The 17,474-nt window shown below is 39.8% G+C and overlaps 1 protein-coding gene across 2 annotated transcripts in view; it reads left to right on the forward strand.

The window, feature by feature from the left end:
* Positions 1-746: 746 nt before the first annotated feature.
* The window catches only part of LOC140209922 (protein phosphatase 1 regulatory subunit 12A-like), a 249,168-nt gene continuing 232,440 nt past the window's right edge, over positions 747-17,474 (forward strand). For both annotated transcript variants that reach the window (XM_072278585.1, XM_072278586.1), the window contains exon 1: positions 747-1,012. In XM_072278585.1, the coding sequence (XP_072134686.1) occupies positions 761-1,012 (252 nt within the window). In that variant the 5' untranslated portion in view covers positions 747-760. The remainder of the gene's footprint in view (positions 1,013-17,474) is intronic.

Genomic DNA, 17,474 nt, shown 5'->3' on the forward strand with positions numbered 1-17,474 from the left:
AGGGGTACATTCAGCCAGAGACTCATTCCACCGAGATGCAGCACAGAGCGTCATGGGAAGTCATTCCTGCCTATGGCCATCAAACTTTACAACTCCTCCCTTGGAGGGTCAGACACCCTGAGCTAATAGGCTGGTCCTGGACTTATTTCCTGGCATAATTTACATATTACTATTTAATTATTTGTGGTTTTAGTACTATTTAATTACTTATGGTGCAACTGTAACGAAAACCAATTTCTCCCGGGATCGATAAAGTATGACTATGACTACGACTATTTTGTGAATGATAGCATAGGATGCCAATTGCTTAACAAATGTTATACGGCCTGTTTAAATTAATTGTTTTACTTAGAAAGTGAACAACGTATATATAAGATTAGATGTAAGTTATTTGGCAAATAAGATAGATGCTAGATAACTGTTATCTGTTGCATGCAGTACGAAGAACATACACCTGCAGATCGCCGCCGCGGATGCAACCTCATCCACTCATGAGGTGGCGCTGCGGTCGGCGGCGAACCTACCTCGCGTTTCCCCAATGTAAATAATTCAACCTAACCTGATGGCGAGCTGGTCTTTGAGTGGCAGGATTCTTCCCCAATTATACGTCGGTTTATGCGAGACTGACGATACTATTGGTCGTAGATGGAAGCGTGTTTCCCAGTTAACGGCCAGGAGGGGCGGAGCGCCGGTCCAAAGCTAGCTAGAGAGGTGGTGGTAGTGGGGAGGGGACTGTTTTGGGAGAGAGTGTGGTGGGAAGATGGCGGACGATAGGAAGCGGGCGGATAATGCCAAGCATCGGCGTGGAGAGCAGCTCAAGCGCTGGCTGGGCTCCGAGACCGACCTGGAGCCGCCTGTCTTTAAGAAGAAGAAGACCCGGGTGAAGTTCGATGACGGCGCCGTATTTTTGGCCGCTTGCTCAAGCGGCGACACTGAGGAGGTGAAGCGGCTGCTGGACCGCGGGGCTGACATCAACTACGCCAATGTGGACGGGCTGACGGCGCTGCACCAGGTACTGCGGGGCGACCAAGGCTGGGGAGGGGAGGCCCGTCTCTGCATCCCCTTTATCGCACTGCATGGCTGAGCCCCCTCCTAACGCAGGGTGTAACAGGAGATCCTCTCTATCTATCAATTAGTGCTCATCCCCAGTGCAGCGAACAGAGGTTTGCTTGCGTTTCTGATGCAGCAGGTACCGCACTCTAATGTGAGTACAGGACTGCCCTGGACTATCCGGAGTATATCCTCCGTCCCAAGTTTGAGATTTGTCCTGCCTTCTCGTTTTTGGGTGGCATTGCATGGTTTGCTTCTCAGGTGTGGTGTGTCACATGAGTTACATTTCATGCATTCCCCACCCCACCATTTCGCCTTTCTCTCCTCTAACGACCTGATTCGTAAAACTAATGCGAAAGGACAGTCCGATCGTGTAGCAAAACGGACTTGCATGAAGGACGGTCGGTGGACAGTTATCCGATATAACGTGATAACTGGTGCACCAAGAGACCTCTGCATTGATCAAATCTTAATGTTAAAACTGCGTTTAGCAGAAGTCGTATTTTAGAGTTATTACCTAACAGTTTTAATGTAGGTGTAAAGTTGTTCGAAACATCCTGACAAACTTGAAATGTAATCATGCTTTCCCACCTTCACATAGTATGCATTTTTGCATTTCTGTATCAGTTTGGACACCCTTTCAGATAATGCGATTAAGAAATGTTCTGATTTTTTTTGAGCGAACATCCTAATTGTAAAGCTTGCCTCGGGCAGCGAACTCGAAATGTTTAACAAGAGTTACATGGGTAACCGCCCCCCCCTTCCCGTTAACGTATAGCCATGTTGGGGTTCTTTCTGGAACAGTGCTATCAGATAAGATGTAGGAGTATTTGATTCAGACGTGTAACTTATAAAATTGCAGCGGATATCCTTTTCTAGCGATAATATGTAGTAGAACTACTTTTGACATTTATTTACCGGGTTTCTCCGGTATTGTCCTTCATATTAATTGAAGGAATTTTATAGATCGGCAAGACTTTGTATGCAGCTTTAAAAAGTAATGCTGGTAATGAATGGTATGTCAATCCTGCTGCAGTGACTGTCTTGGAAAACACTCATATGGTTTGAAGTCAAACGATAATCGTATCAGTCTAAATAATGGTATGTGACCTTAGGGGGAAAATAGCATGTGCTAATTGAAGCTCCAATGCCAAAACTTTGTAATGCAAAATCATGGCTTTATCCATGACCCCGGATCCACATTCACAGCCGCCATTAACCAAAGAGCCACATAAATACTATAAGGTACAGTTGACACATAAATCATCATTAAATATGTTTATTCCCTTTTCGTGGAACAAAAACTGAATTTAGCTAACCCATTTATTGCATATATTACCTGGCTGTCAGTTTGCTGTTTGATTGATTTTGAGAAAAGAACTCCATGAATTTGGATTTTGTGATTGAGACAACAATTCTAAAGGGCTCAGTATTTCGGAGAGAAGTTAGTTTCAGTTGTTGCTCTTTAATTGGGTAATTCAGTTACTGATTGTTAAGAAGGTGCATCTACCTCACTATTAGGCACAAAGAAGAAATTTCTTTCTAAAGTATTTCATCTTCATTGCCTTTCTCATTTTGAGTTTTGGACCAGTGGCAAGAGGTACAAACATTCATGTGATTATCTTAAAAAAAAATCTACTTGGTTTTCAACTGATGTCCTAATATAGCAATGTACAATTAAAATATAATAAAGCATAGTAATTACACAATAATAGAGATACTAGAGTCTACGAAGACCCACTAGCTGTACATTGAAAAGTACAATGTGGCTTTAGAAATGCAGTTTGAAAATCATTGTATGTAGAGGGCATGTTGGAATAGTTTGATGCACTTCACTTAAATTTGGGGGGTGGGGTACAAAGAAAGTATGCAGTTTGTTTTTAATGTGACAATTAAACAGTTTGTTTTTAAAATGTGAGGCCCTCTGTTGGTCGCGGTTGACAATGGATGTTGTGTCCCATCTGCCTTTGTGATGTGCAAGTCAGGGCAGTGCAGTATGGAGAGCCAGCTGTTGCCCATGTAGCAGGCTTCCACTCTCCACACAGCTGATTAATCCAAAAGGAATGGCAAAGACCGATACAGTTTGGCATCAGCAGCATTGCAGGGGTTGCCAGTCAACATTGAAATCAATGTAGGACTGCCTTTGGGACAGCCAGCTCCTGATTTTTTTTCCTTGGCGTTTAGTCCCAAAGCCTTGCCCATGAGTGGATATAGCCACAAGGCAGTGGAGGTGTGAGATCAGTTTTCCTTCTAGATGAGCTGTCAACCACAGCTGATGAGCTCCACCTGACTGAAGTGACTGGCTTTAAGGTGCCAGTAACCTGCCTTGCCTCTTCTCCTGTCAGTAGAAACAGTTTCTCTGGGTTTAGGAGCTAAGCCACACGTGAAGGACATGAGCTGGACTTGATTGTCAGAGGCTATTTGTGATGCTAGCCATTGGGAGCATTTATTGGTAGTGGGAGTTTATCCCCACTGCCACCCTTGGTTATGACAACCTTGAGGAACCCTAATATGTGCCAGTGTTTCACTGCTTGTTACAAAATTGGTTCATGGCCTGCCTTGGCCTTGTCAATGACTTGTACATAGTTGTAGATATTCTGTTTTCCCCTTCCTGCATCCGTGTGGAGGAAGTTATCATGACTACAGTAACTAATCACTGTTACAGTTGATGTGCTTTGTTTACCGGTATAATATCTGGTACTTTAACTTGTCACAGTTAGCTGCAAGAGATTAGATTGTTTTCAAGGTCTTAATTTGGAAATTGCTGCTCATCACAAAAGCAAGTTTAAAAAGTTGGGCAGTGATAGGTCGTGATTTCTTTAAGAACGTCTTCAACATATTATGTTGGTGTGCCCAATCCATATGCTTTGTTACAAAAAAGGAAGCCTTATATGCAAGTCAAATATTGAGTCTTGAATGACTAACTGTAAAACAAGCTGAACTTCCTGTGCTCAAATATGGGGGAAAGCTGATGATTTCATTCAATGATGCATGCACAGTCATGTTGTATATTCATATTTGGAGTTGAATGACAGTAATGGATGAAAGTGTGTGTGCGTCTCCTGGGCAAATATGTACCACATGAAAAATAATTCCAGTGAGTTAACCTCATTGCCTTGGAGTTTTAACTTTAAAACTCATTGATGTACAAACCTCAAGCAACTTTGAGATTCATTTCTTTAATGCATCTTCTCTAAACATTTGTATTTGATTTCTATATATCCACAGACAGGCTCGAGAACTATATTAATGAATACTATATTGGATATAACAGCCATGTCATTATAGAATTTTTCATGGCCCTATGCTGATGTATAGTGCATTGATAGAGTAATCAAAGTGCTGTAATACTTGACTAGACTAGGTTCAAAGTAAATTTATTATCAAAGTATGTGTATGTTACCATATTCTACCTTGAGATTCATTTTCTTGCATGCACTTACAGGGAAAAATACAATAGATTTTATGAAAAACTCTAAACAGAGACTGATAATCAGTGTGCAAAAGACATTTTGCAAATTAAAAAAAAATGATACTGAGAACATGAGTTGTAAAGAATCTTGGAGAGTAAGTTTGCAGGTCATGCACTCAGCTCTGAGTGATTGAAGTTGTCCAACAGTTTAGTCTTGTATATTGTTGAGTAGGACCAAAGGCTTCTGTACTACCTCCTGCCTGATGGTAGTCGTGAGAAGAGGGCATGATCTGAATGGAGGGTGTCTTTTATGATGGTTGCTGCTTTCTTGTGGGAGCACTCCATGTAAATGCACTCAGTGGTGGAAAGGCTATCCACCCTTTCTGTAGAAATGTCCATTCCTGGGCCTTGGTGTTTCCATACCAGGCTGTGATGCAGCCAGTTAGGATACTCTCCACTGTGCATCTATAGAAGATTGTGAAAATTTTTGAAGACGTGTTAAGTGCATGCAAACTCCTGAGAAAGTAGAGGTGTTGTCATGCTTTCTTTGTGATCAAGCTTACGTGCTGGTTACAGAACAGATCCCCTGATACGTTAATGGAATACTGCATTAGAAAGAATAGTACTTGGTTAATGCTAACTTCTCTATTCATACAGTTGATCTTATGTTTTAGATGTGCAGAAATTGTTCTAAAATAATTTGATTGCATTAAGTTTATAGGGTTAATTGCATTTCAATATAAATGAAACATTTTAATAAATGCTACTCTTAATTGAGTTATAAAAATATTAATGGATAATATCTTTAAAAATTAGTGGAAATAGTTGTGAATTGATTTGCAGTTTTTGATGAAAATGTTAAGATAACTAGGAATGCAGTCAAATTTTAAGCCCAAAATTTCAGTAGTAGTTTATTGAAATAAAGTTGTCCATTATAAGTGTAATCCCACTGCACATAACCATTCTACTCTTCACCAGTTGGGGATCATCCAGTTTTTTGATTATTTAAAAGTATGTCAGGTCATTGGGTAATGTCCTTGGTTTGAGTTTCATTGTGCTATAGAGTAGAAATGAATTGTATTTATAGCAACATACTATATTTATAGTCTTGTTTTTGGATGATATTCACTTAAACTAGGTTGCCTGTGACAGATCAGCTGCAAAACTTCATTTGAATGTAGTAGTCAGGCTTTCATTTGGAAGCCTAGGCTGCAGTACTTGTACGACTAAGATAAACTTTTTAGTAGTACAAAAGTAGTAAGTTGCGAAAAGATAGTTCATTATGATGATGTGACTGCTGAGCTTGTTTCTCCCATCAGTCAAACATAACACTTTCTCATACTATGTGACCACAACACCGATATTATAGAGGTTCCAAATTTCTCTTCCAGAATTGGGCAGCTCTGCTGTTTTTTTTTAAAAAAAAAAGAAATACAATGGATTCCAGTTAATTGGACCATCAGTTAATTGGGACAGAAGATTATTTGGCATAACTCTTAAACAACGAAAACTAATCGAGAAAATAGTTGGGATTCCTTTTCTTTATTTGGGACACTATGCCACTTAATTGGGGCAGGAGACTGTTGCCGAACAGTTTCTAACTAGTGTCAGATGTGTGCACTTGTGTGGCTGTTAAACACTACAGAATACTTAGAGTGAACAGTTTTTAAATAGGGTAAGTTGTGTGTAACACACATCAAAGTTGCTGGTGAACGCAGCAGACCAGGCAGCATCTCCAGGAAGAGGTACAGTCGACGTTTTGGGCCGAAGGGTCTCGGCCCGAAATGTTGACTGTACCTCTTCCTAGAGATGCTGCCTAGCCTTCTGCGTTTACCAGCAACTTTGATGTGTGTTGCTTGAATTTCCAGCATCTGCAGAATTCCTCGTGTTTAAGTTTTATGTACTTGTGTTCAAAAAGCAGTGATCTTTGACACAGATAGTTGGCGAGAAATAAGCCCCAAGACAATTCAGAACTGTTTTGCTCACTGTGGTTTCAAGTATTCAGGCTTGGAGATGGCAGAAATGGCTGGGAGTGAAAATGATATGATTTCACTACGAAACTATGAAGAATTTGAAGGTATCAATGATTATCTTGAATGTTACAATTAAAAATGAAGATTTGGAGGGTGCAGTCATTGATACCGTTGTGGCTGATTTTGTTCATTTACACTCAATCAAAAAAAATGGTATCCTCTGTCTATAGCTAATTTCAGTTTTATATTTTTAGTAGTAGTACTTAGTGTTCTAATTTTTAAATTTTCATTTAAACACATAATTTGTAACTCAGTTAAATGGTAGTTTGTCTTTTATTTATAACTTTTTCCTGTGACATTTTGGCCAATTGGGGCAGTCGTTTACTTTGGCCAAGATGTACTGGTCCCGTTGTGTCCCAGTTAACTGGAATCCACTGTATGTCAGGTAATGGCCTTCACAGCATGAAAACTGTCCCTTCAGCCCAGCTGATCCATCTTTCCTTGACCCTGGGGAAAAAGGCAAGTATTGACCTTGTCTCTGCCCATCATGATTTTGTACACCTCTAATAGGACCATAAACAGGAGAGAATTAGGCCATTTGGGCCATCGAGGTTGCACTGCCATTCCATTATGTCTGATCTAATTCTCCTGACATTTCCCCTTAACCTTTGATGCCCTCACAAATCAAGACCCTTTCAACCTCTGGTTTGAATATATACAATAACTTGGCCTCCACAGCTGTCTGTGGTAATTAATTCTACAGATTCACCACCTTGCTTTAGAAATTCCTCCTTATTCATGTTCTAAATGGACATCCCTCTATTACGAGCTTGTGCCCTCTTGTCCTACACTCACCTGCTGCAGGAAATATCCTTTCCACATCCCCTCTATCTAGGTCTTTCAATATTCGATAGGTTTCAATGGGATTCCTCTTTCCCCACTCTCCTTTCTTCTAAACTCCAAGTACAGGTTCATGGCCATCAAATGCTCCTTTGACCCTTTCATTCCTGGAGTCATTCTCATGAGCCTCCTCTGGATTCCAATGCCAGTGCATCTTAGATAAGGGGCCCATCTGCAGATTTTTCTCTTGTTTGTACTTGAACTCTTAGGCCCTTCTATTTACAACACTGTCCAGGGCCCTACTATTCACTCTGATAGACCTGCCCACGACTGTATTCCCAAAATGCAGCACCTTACACTGAAATGAAACTCCATTTGCCATTCCTTCACCCAGGTCCTTCTGTAAATTCTAATACCCATATTCATGGTCAACAACATCACCTGATTCCTGATTTTGTTTCTGCAAGCATACTGATTATTTCTTGTACGTTCTTATCCAAGTCAATGATAGAGATGGTAAAACACTGAGTCCTAGAAACACCTATAGTCAAATAGGTTAATTTGTGTTAGCTGAGTCAAGATGGACCTCTAGCCTTCCAATTCATCATTTAACTACAAGAAGAGTTGAACTTTTTGAAAATATTTTCCCGTGTTTTTGTATGAAGCTAATGCTGCAGCAAAATGCTTGCATCAATCATAATTACAATCTTTTTAAAATTTAGACAAAAGGGGAGTAAAATTTTGTAATGCAATTCTCTGTAATTGATCTTTATAAGAGATTGTTGCTGCCTTAACTTGATTTTACGGTTGTTTGTTTTATCTATTACATCTATTTTTTTTTCTTCCTTGTATGTTCTTAACAATTCAGTCTTTGGCTGAATGGTGTCCTTGATAACCTGAACTCTCATTTGAGATTTGTATAGAATACCTATTTTTTAAAACATCCATTTCCTTGGATTTTTAAAAGCATTTGCTGTGCGGTCCCAAAATTGGACCCTGAGCCATACATTGGGAAGGATTTTGAGCTGCATTTCACTTGGCTCTGTTAGCATATGTTAGCAACTAAGTGCACATCAGCAGATTTCATAGCTCTTGATCTAGAAAAACTCTTGTTCAAGCTTTTGCTGGGACAGTAGTCCCAGCAAAATAAATGGGCAAAATATGTTGCTTAAAGAAAAATGGATAAAGCATTTCATTTGTATAACTTTTTAGAATTGTTTTCAATGTTTAACTGTCTGTGAGCAAGCATAACCACACATTGCTAGATACAGTGGTGCTAGAAAGTTTGTAAACCCTGTAGAATTTTCTCTGTTTCTTCATAAATATGACCTAAAATGTGATCAGTTCTTCATGCAAGTTCTAAAACTAGATAAAAAGAACTCAGTTAAATAAATAACACACTAAACATTATATACGTTTGTTTTTTTATTGAGAAAAATGATCCAATATTGCATGTATTTGTTTGGGGAAAATATGTGAAATTTTGCTTTTAGTAATTGGTGTGAATTGGTATGACCCCCCCCCCCCCCCCCACCGCACCATTCAGCAATAACTCCAACCAAAAGTTTCTGGTTAACTGTCCTGCAAGTCATCTAGGAGGAATATTTTGGGCCTTTCCTCCTTACAAAATTGCTTCAGCTCTGGGATGTTGGTGGGCTCCCTTGCATGAACTGCTTGCTTCAGGTCCATCCACAACATTTCTATAGGATTAAGGTCAGGACTTTGACGTGGTTATCCCAAAACACGAATTTTCTTTTTAAACCATTCTGTTGATTTACTATTGTCTTTCAAATCATTGACTTGTTGCATTATCCAACTTCCATTAAGCTTCTTGTGATGGACTGCTACCCTGATAATCTCCTATAAAATATCTTGATACAATTTTGAATTCATTGTTTCTTCAACAATTACAAGCTGTCCAGGCCCTGTGGCAGCAAAGCAGCCCCAAACCGTAATGCTCCTTCCACCATGCTTCACAGTTGGGATGAGTTTTTGGTGTTGGTGTGCAGGACCCTTTAACCTCCACATATAGCAATGTGCATTTCTGCCAAAAAGTTCAACTTTTGTTTCATCTGTCCGCAGAACATTGTTGTAGAACATCCAGGTGGTGTTTTGCAAATGTGAGACATGCAGCAATGTTTTTTGGAGAGCAGTGGTTTCCTCCGTGGTGTCCTCCCATGAACACCATTCTTGTTCGGTGTTTTCTTGTAGTGGGCACATGAACAGAGACTTTAGCAAGTTCTAGAGATTTCTACACGTCTTTTGCTGTTACCCTTGGGTTTTTTTTAATCTCCTTTAACATTGCATGTTGTGCTGTTGTTGTGATCTTTGCACCAGGGAGAGTAGCAGCAGTATTGAGTTGCCTCCATTTCCCTTACTGTGGACTGATGAACACTCGGGTCTTTAGAAATGCTTTTGTAGCCTTTTCCAGCTTCATGCATCTCTACAATTCTTCTAAGGTGCTCTGAAAGCTGTTCTGGACAAGGCATGGTGCACATCAGCAGATCTTTCTTGAAGAGCAGGTTCTCTCACTAACCTGACATGGTGTCTTTTTTTCATACGGACAGGGCATGTCTGCAACCCACACCTCCCATCTTATTTCATTGATAGGACTACCTGACTCCAAAAAGCTCTTGTAGAAGGCATTACCCAAAGGTTTACATACTATTTCCAACAAGTACATGTAATGTTGCATCATTTTTCTCAATAAATAAATGAACAAGTATAATGTTTTTTTTGTGTTATTTATTTAATTGCATTCTCTTTATCTAGTTTTAAGACGTGTAAAGATCTGATCACATTTTAGGTCATATTTGTGCAGAAACAGAGAAAATTCTACAGGGTTTACAAACTTTCTGGTACCACTGTATAATAGTGACGTCAGCAGAATTGAAGATGATATCAGAGCTGTTCCTAGCCACATAGTCATGTGTGTTTAGAGAGTAGAGCAGGGAAGGAAAGATTGACTTCTGGTCAAGATGGTGCCCACGTATCCTTTGCTCCTTCGATCAACATCTCTGGAATTGAATTGAATTGACTTTATTTCTTACATCCTTCACATACATAAGGAGTAAAAATCTTTGTTACGTCTCTGTCTAAATATGCAGTCATAGTAATTTATAATAAATAGACCAGTCAATGTAACATAGGAATACACTCAGATCAGCGTGAGTTAATCAGTCTGATGGCCTGGTGGAAGAAGCTGTCCTGGAGCCTGTTGGTCCTGACTTTTATGCTGTGGTTCTTTTTTCCGGATGGTAGCAGCTGGAATAGTTTGTGGCTGGGGTGACTCAGGTCCCCAGTGATCCTTCGGGCCCTTTTTTCACACTGTCTTTGTAAATGTCCTGAATCATGGGAAGTTCACAACTACAGATGCACTGGGCTGTCTGAACCACTCTCTGCAGAGTCCTGTGATTAAGGGAGGTACAGTTCCCATACCAGGCAGTGATACAGCCAGTCAGGATGCTCTCAATTGTGCCCCTGTGGAAAGTTCTTAGGATTTGGGGGGCCATACCAAACTTGCTCAACCGTCTGAGGTGAAAGAGGTGCTGTTGTGCTGGTCTTCCCTCTAGGCCACCTCATTTTTGTTTGAAATAAGACCAATCAATGTAGTGTTGTCGGCAAATTTAGTTAGCAGATTACAGCTGTGGATGGCAACACAGTCATGGGTATACAGGGAGTAAAGGAGGGGACTTTGAACACAGGAGCCCCTCAGGGCTGTGTACTGAGTCAGAGGGATGGAGGTGAGGGAGCCCAGTCTTACCACCTGCCGGCGATCTGACTGGAAGTTCAGGATCCAGCTACACAAGGCACGGACAGGGCGGGGATAGATCATGGAACAATATAGTTCACTACTTTTATGTCTTTTATATTTGTTTCTCATCTCGAATATGACTCTGGAACTATTGGAGCTTGTGATTTGCAGTTTGGAGATCGTTCGGGTGTTCCAGTGCTCTGCAGTCTCTGAGAGGTTCCGGCAGGCAGAGGCAACATTTGCGAACCTCGTGGCAAGAAGGCTGATGTTCGACTATATTTCGCTGATTAAAGCTTCCATTGTTTGCCGATTAAAGTGACAAGGGATATTGAAACATTGAGGCGAATGCAGAAGGTGAACACCAGCTGCTTGCCTTTTGATCGCTGGTGGGATCGCTCTGCTGCTGGAGAAGGGAGACTGCCTTTTGATCGCTGGTGGGATTGCTCTGCTGCTGGAGAGGGGAGACTGCCTTTTGATCGCTGGTGGGATCGCTCTGCTGCTGGAGAGGGAAGACTGTCTTTTGATTGCTGGTGGGATCGCTCTGCTGCTAGAGAGGGGAGACTGCCTTTTGATTGCTGGTGGGATCACTCTGCTGCTGGAGAGGGGAGACTGCCTTTTGATTGCTGGTGGGATCGCTCTGCTGCTGGAGAGGGGAGACTGCCTTTTGATCGCTGGTGGGATCGCTCTGCTGCTGGAGAGGGGAGACTGCCTTTTGATTGCTGGTGGAATCGCTCTGCTGCTGGAGAGGAGAGACTGCCTTTTGATCGCTGGTGGGATCGCTCTGCCTTGGAGAGTGAAAGGTCTGCCTGTGTGCCTGCAGAATGTTACCCAGAGTTTCTGTGTTTTGGATATGGACTTGGACCATAGCCTTTTTTTTCCTAAAGCACAATTGGAACATTTTGAAGTTTTGTCTTTGTGAAGTTTTTTGCCCAATCTTTGTTGTTTTTTTTAGGGGAGAGGGATTTGGGGTCAATGTGCCTGCTCCATTTTTGTTCATTTTTTGACATGGGGAGGAGGGATTTTTTGGGAGTTGATGATTGTGCTGCTGTTCTTTCTCAATTTTGTGGCTATCTGGAGAAGAATTTTAGATATGTATACTTTGATAATAAATGAACCTTCGAACTAAGCACACAGATGAGGTTCACCTGTATTGATAACTAGCAAGGAGGAATGTTGTTACCAATCCTCATTGGTTGAGCTGTATTTTTGAGAAAGTTGAGTGCCTAGTTGCAGAGGGATGTATAACGGACTAGAAGCTTGATGAGTTTGGATGGGATGATTGTGTTGAGCACGAAGGTGTAGTCAATGAACAGCAATCTGACTAACAAGTTCCTGTTGCCCAGATTATCCAGAGCAGAGAAAAGCCAGAGAAATCACATCTGATTTGACCCAAGAGATTACAATGGAAGAATTTCTGGAAAAATAGTCTGTAAGGGATGATTTTGTGCATTTTACCGTTAAAAGCTGTTGTCTCACTAATCTTTGGGCACTTAATCCTTGTACTCCTGAAGAAGTCTTTACAATGTTCCTAAAGCTGCAGGAGCTTTCTCATGTCCAGAATTGGTAACTAGGTCAATGCAAAGTGATTTGTTTGCTTTATTCTGTTTAAACATAGTGGTTTTGATATAACTGGCTTTCTAGGCTATTTCTTTGAGTTTAGGAGTTAATCACATCGTTGTGATTTTTGGTGTTTGGTAGAAGTCAGACAGACACGTGGAAGATTTCCATTCTTCAAGACATTACAACAGGATAGTTTTTAAGCAAACTTGTAGTGTCTTGGATACCATTAATGAAACCAGTTTTACTTATTTTCAATATAATTTTACATCATTTAGTTAGATTCAAAATGTATGCTTTTAACAGGTTTTAAGTTTGTGTTATGATTGTTCTCACCTCTGATTTTTAACTTTAGTGATTCACTGTGTGCAGCACGACAGTTGATTTTTTTTTTGTGTGTGTTGACCTTTGGTTATAGGTTGATTATTTCAAACCTCAGCACAACCCATTTTTCTGAGGTGGATGGGAGTTATACATTATGCTCATTACTTGAGTTGTTAGGGTTTTGAGTCTGAGTGTATCTATTTGCTAACATTAGTGCCTGTATTACTGATCCAAGGATCATATCACTGAGCAAGAAGCTATAGTCCCCTTGACACATTAAAGTACTTTTCCTATCAGATTAGCTGACTTGGACTGATGAGCATTGCTTTTGCAAATTCTGCAGCTTCCTATTTGACTTCTAAATAAAATCAATGTACCCTAACTCTTAATTATTTCTATTCAAGGTGAAGTGGAAGCATAATAGCAAATAGCACTTGCCCTAGCCCTTGTAGCACACTATTTAATGAAAACTTAGAAAATAAATAGGTAAACTAAGCAAATTGTTAATGGATTTTCCTCAGATACCTGCACAAATAATTTTCATGTTAATTTCTAATACTGAAATGTAAGTAAACTTAATCTTAACTAATTTCTTTTGCAATATATGGAATTTTGACTAGATCCATTTTATTATACAGTTTTCCCCTGCTATCCAAAGGTAGAGCGTTCCTATGAAACCATTCGTAAGCTGAAATGGCGTAAAGCGAAGAAGCAATTACCATTAATTTATATGGGAAAAATCTTTGAGTGTTCCCAGACCCCAAAAAAAACCTACCACATAGCACAAAAAACCTACCACATAGCACACAAAACCTAAAATGACACTAACATATAGTAAAAGCAGGAGTGATATGATAAATCACACAGCCTATATAAAGTAGTGTAGTTTCACTTACCAGAATCAGGAAGATTGAGCCAAAACCGACTTGTAGAAAAAAAAATCAGCACGTACACGCATGCGCGCACACCTACCCACACAAGGCTTCATGCTCATGGTAGTCTTTCCTGTGGTAAACACAAGTTTAAAGCGGGTGTCTTTTTTCATAAAAGCGAAAATACTCTTTTGGTTAGCGAAAACAGGTACTAATGTAGGTCTTTCATAAAAGTGAAATGTTGTAGAGCGAAAGTTCAGAAAGCGGGGAACACCTGTATGTGATTGTAATAAGCTACCAGCAACCTATAAGTCTCAATGGGTTAATGAGAACTTTTACTTATTCTGACATGGAGCCAGCAGGTTTTTAGATTGATCAAATGCCATTCAAAGATTAAGCAATTATGGTACAGTTGCACCTGCTTCAGAAATATTGAATTTATTCATCTGTAGATTGTTCATTTGAGATCTTGATAAATGCTAGCTTCTCGTAAAGAGTCAGGAGTCATCTCGTTCAGCTTCCAGATCTTCTTAGTAAAATAAAATCAGGATATAAAGTTGATGCAGAATTGTTTTTTTGTCAATTACCAAAATATAAATTGCACTTGATCTGTAACTTGCAAGAACTTGAATGTTAGAGCTATTTAGTAAAATTCAGAACAATAAAAACTGGGTGGGAACTAATAGTTATAGTAATCGTAGAAAGGTTGGTAGTGAGACAGCGCTCTTCATATTAAGATAGAATTTCTAGATACTCTTCAGGTGCCATTTACAGAATGCTAGACAAAACATTATACCAGGAAGCTGAAAAAAAGGCAGAGAAAGTGGTCATTAGCCATGAGTTGGCAGTTGTAACTGTCGGAATTTGTGCTTGTTTGATAATGAAATTTGACAGTGATCTCTTGAGTATATTTTAATGCAGGAAATCCAGAAGTTGCTGCAAGTAATTTTTGAATTGACCTCAGTACATGTTGTTCTAGTGAGTAAAATCTTTGGAGAATTGATGAACACTTAAGCTAGTTGCATATTATCTTCACGACAAAATATTTTGGAAATATTTGTACTTCAGTTGAAGTGCAGTTGAGTTTTAGTGGCACTTTATAACATGGTTCTTTTCAGAAAGGTTTTTAGCCCATAAGATTTTTCTGTATACGTTATAATTCTTGTCTGTGTCAATATATAAATTTGTACTTTTAAAATATTTAATATTTTAGATTCTCCCTTTATATGTTCCAATTGTGTTTTGAAAATTTAAAGGTACATTAATTAAAATCAGTGATCTTTGTGGAATTATCTGGAAACCATTCAGTATAAATGGTTGTTTAACCAATTTGAAAATGTCATTGGTGCTGTATACCAGTGATCTAACTGGTTTGGGAAAATTGGTTATCCAGTGGTTACTAGATCTTTGTATATTGCTCCTGACAATTCTAGGCTTTAATTCCTGAAAGATATGACAGGTTTGTTAGGATGATGTTCAAGACAAAAGATTTAGAGGGAAAAAATCTGGCAAGGAGGAAGAACCAATTTGGAATTCAAAGTAAAAATTGAATTTCTATTGAGGTGACCTTGGCCAATTTTAACTCAATATCTAGAGAAGTGGTCTTGAACTTTAAGAAGTGCAACTCCATTAAACAGCATCCACTGGATCATGGCATATCTTTCTTTTAAGCTTTCTGGTGCAACTAAATGTGTGAAAACAAGTCAAGGTATAGGTTTCACCAGTTTTCTTGACTGGTTGAAACATCAGCATCCATAACTAATTATCAATGTGATGTCTTGTGGCAGTGACTATGGGTTACAAAAGGTTTGGTTGATTTTTTCATTACTTTAAACAACATCTACTTTTTAAAAAATACAGGATGAATGTTTGGCTTAAAAAGAATCCTGAATTACTGTGGTACAGTAGAAGCTGGGTATCATGAATTTATTAGCAGTACTTGGGATTTACAATAAATTATTTTCATTTGTATATGTTTTGTCGACAGAGTGTTAATTTTGGCAATTATGATTTAACAAAATTGTGCATGGTATCTGAAATATAATGATACTAAGTCGGATTGCTTTTCGAAAAAGTAAAGATTTACCGTGAAAATGTTATTTACATAATGCAAATTGACCTCTGGATGGATGGAATTGGTGCTACCTTGCACTGTTAACTGAAGGTATGAGAAATAGCGCAAATGTCAGCTGTGCTTGAATGCAGTTCGCAAGCTGACAAAATTTTCTTTGCTTATTTAGACTGCCGATAGACAACAACCACCTTAAATATTTCTTGCAGAAATTCATAGTAATTCTTCTGTGCTTAATTTGGAAACAAATTAAACTAATTAAGCTGCTACTATACAAAATTACATTAGAAGAGCCAAAAATGCTTTTAAAATTAAAAGGCTTTTAAAAGCGTTTGTGAGGCCATGGAGTTATCGAAAAGTACAGTACAGAAACATGCCCTTTGGCCCATCTAGTCCATGCCAAATCATTTAGACTGCCTACTCCCATTGACCTGCACCTGGTCCAAAGCCATCCATACCCCTAGCATCCATGTACCTATCTAAACTTCTCTTAAACATTGAAATTGCTTGCACTGGCAGCTTGTTCTACACTGTCATGACTCTTTGAGTGAAGAAGTTTCCCCTCATGTTCCCCTTAAACTTTTTTCCCTTTTTACTCTTAACCCATGACCTCTGGAAAAAGCCTGCTTGTGTTTACCCTAACTGCACCCCTTAAAATTTTGTATACTTCCTATCAAATCTCCCCTTAAACTTCTGTGTTCCAATCCTTATAACTCAGGTCCTCCAGACCTGGCAATGGCCTTGTAAATTTTCTCTGTAGTCTTTCAATTTTATTTATATTTCCTGTATGTAGCTGACCAAAGCTGCACACAATACTCCAAGCAACACACATCAAAGTTGCTGGTGAACGCAGCAGGCCAGGCAGCATCTCTAGGAAGAGGTACAGTCGACGTTTCGGGCCGAGACCCTTCGTCAGGACTAACTGAAAGAAGAGCTAGTAAGAGATTTGAGAGGGGGATGGGGAGATCCAAAATGATAGGAGAAGACAGGAGGGGGAGGGATGGAGCCAAGAGCTGGACAGTTGATTGGCAAAAGGGATATGAGAGGATCATGGGACAGGAGGCCCAGGGAGAAAGAAAAGGGGGAGGGGGGGAAAAACCCAGAGGATGGGCAAGGAGTATAGTGAGAGGGACAGAGGGAGAAAAAGGAGAGAGAGAGAGAAAGAATGTGTATATCTAAATAACGGATGGGGTATGAGGGGGTGGTGGGGCATTAGCGGTACTTTGCTTTATGAAGGCCAATGTGCCAAAAGCTTTCTTTACAAACCTGTCTACCTGTGCTGCCGCTTTCAATGAATTATGTTCCCAGATCCCTTTGTTCTGTGGCACTCTTCAGTGCCCTACCATTCACTGTGTAAGACCTGTCTTGGTTGGTCCTACTGAAGTGTAACTCTTTGCACTTGTCTGCATTTAATTCCATCTGCCATTTTCAGCCCATTTTTCCAACTGGTCCAGATTCCACTGCAAACTCTGATAGTCTTCCTCACTGTCCATGGCGCCTTCAATCTTGGTATCATCTGCAAATTTGCTGACCTAGTTAACTGCATTATCATCCAGATCATTGAAATAGATGACAAACAACAATGGACCCAGCACCAATCCCTGCTGCACACTACTAGTCA

Source organism: Mobula birostris, chromosome 14 (genome assembly GCF_030028105.1).
Source record: "Mobula birostris isolate sMobBir1 chromosome 14, sMobBir1.hap1, whole genome shotgun sequence".
Taxonomy (NCBI): domain Eukaryota; kingdom Metazoa; phylum Chordata; class Chondrichthyes; order Myliobatiformes; family Myliobatidae; genus Mobula; species Mobula birostris.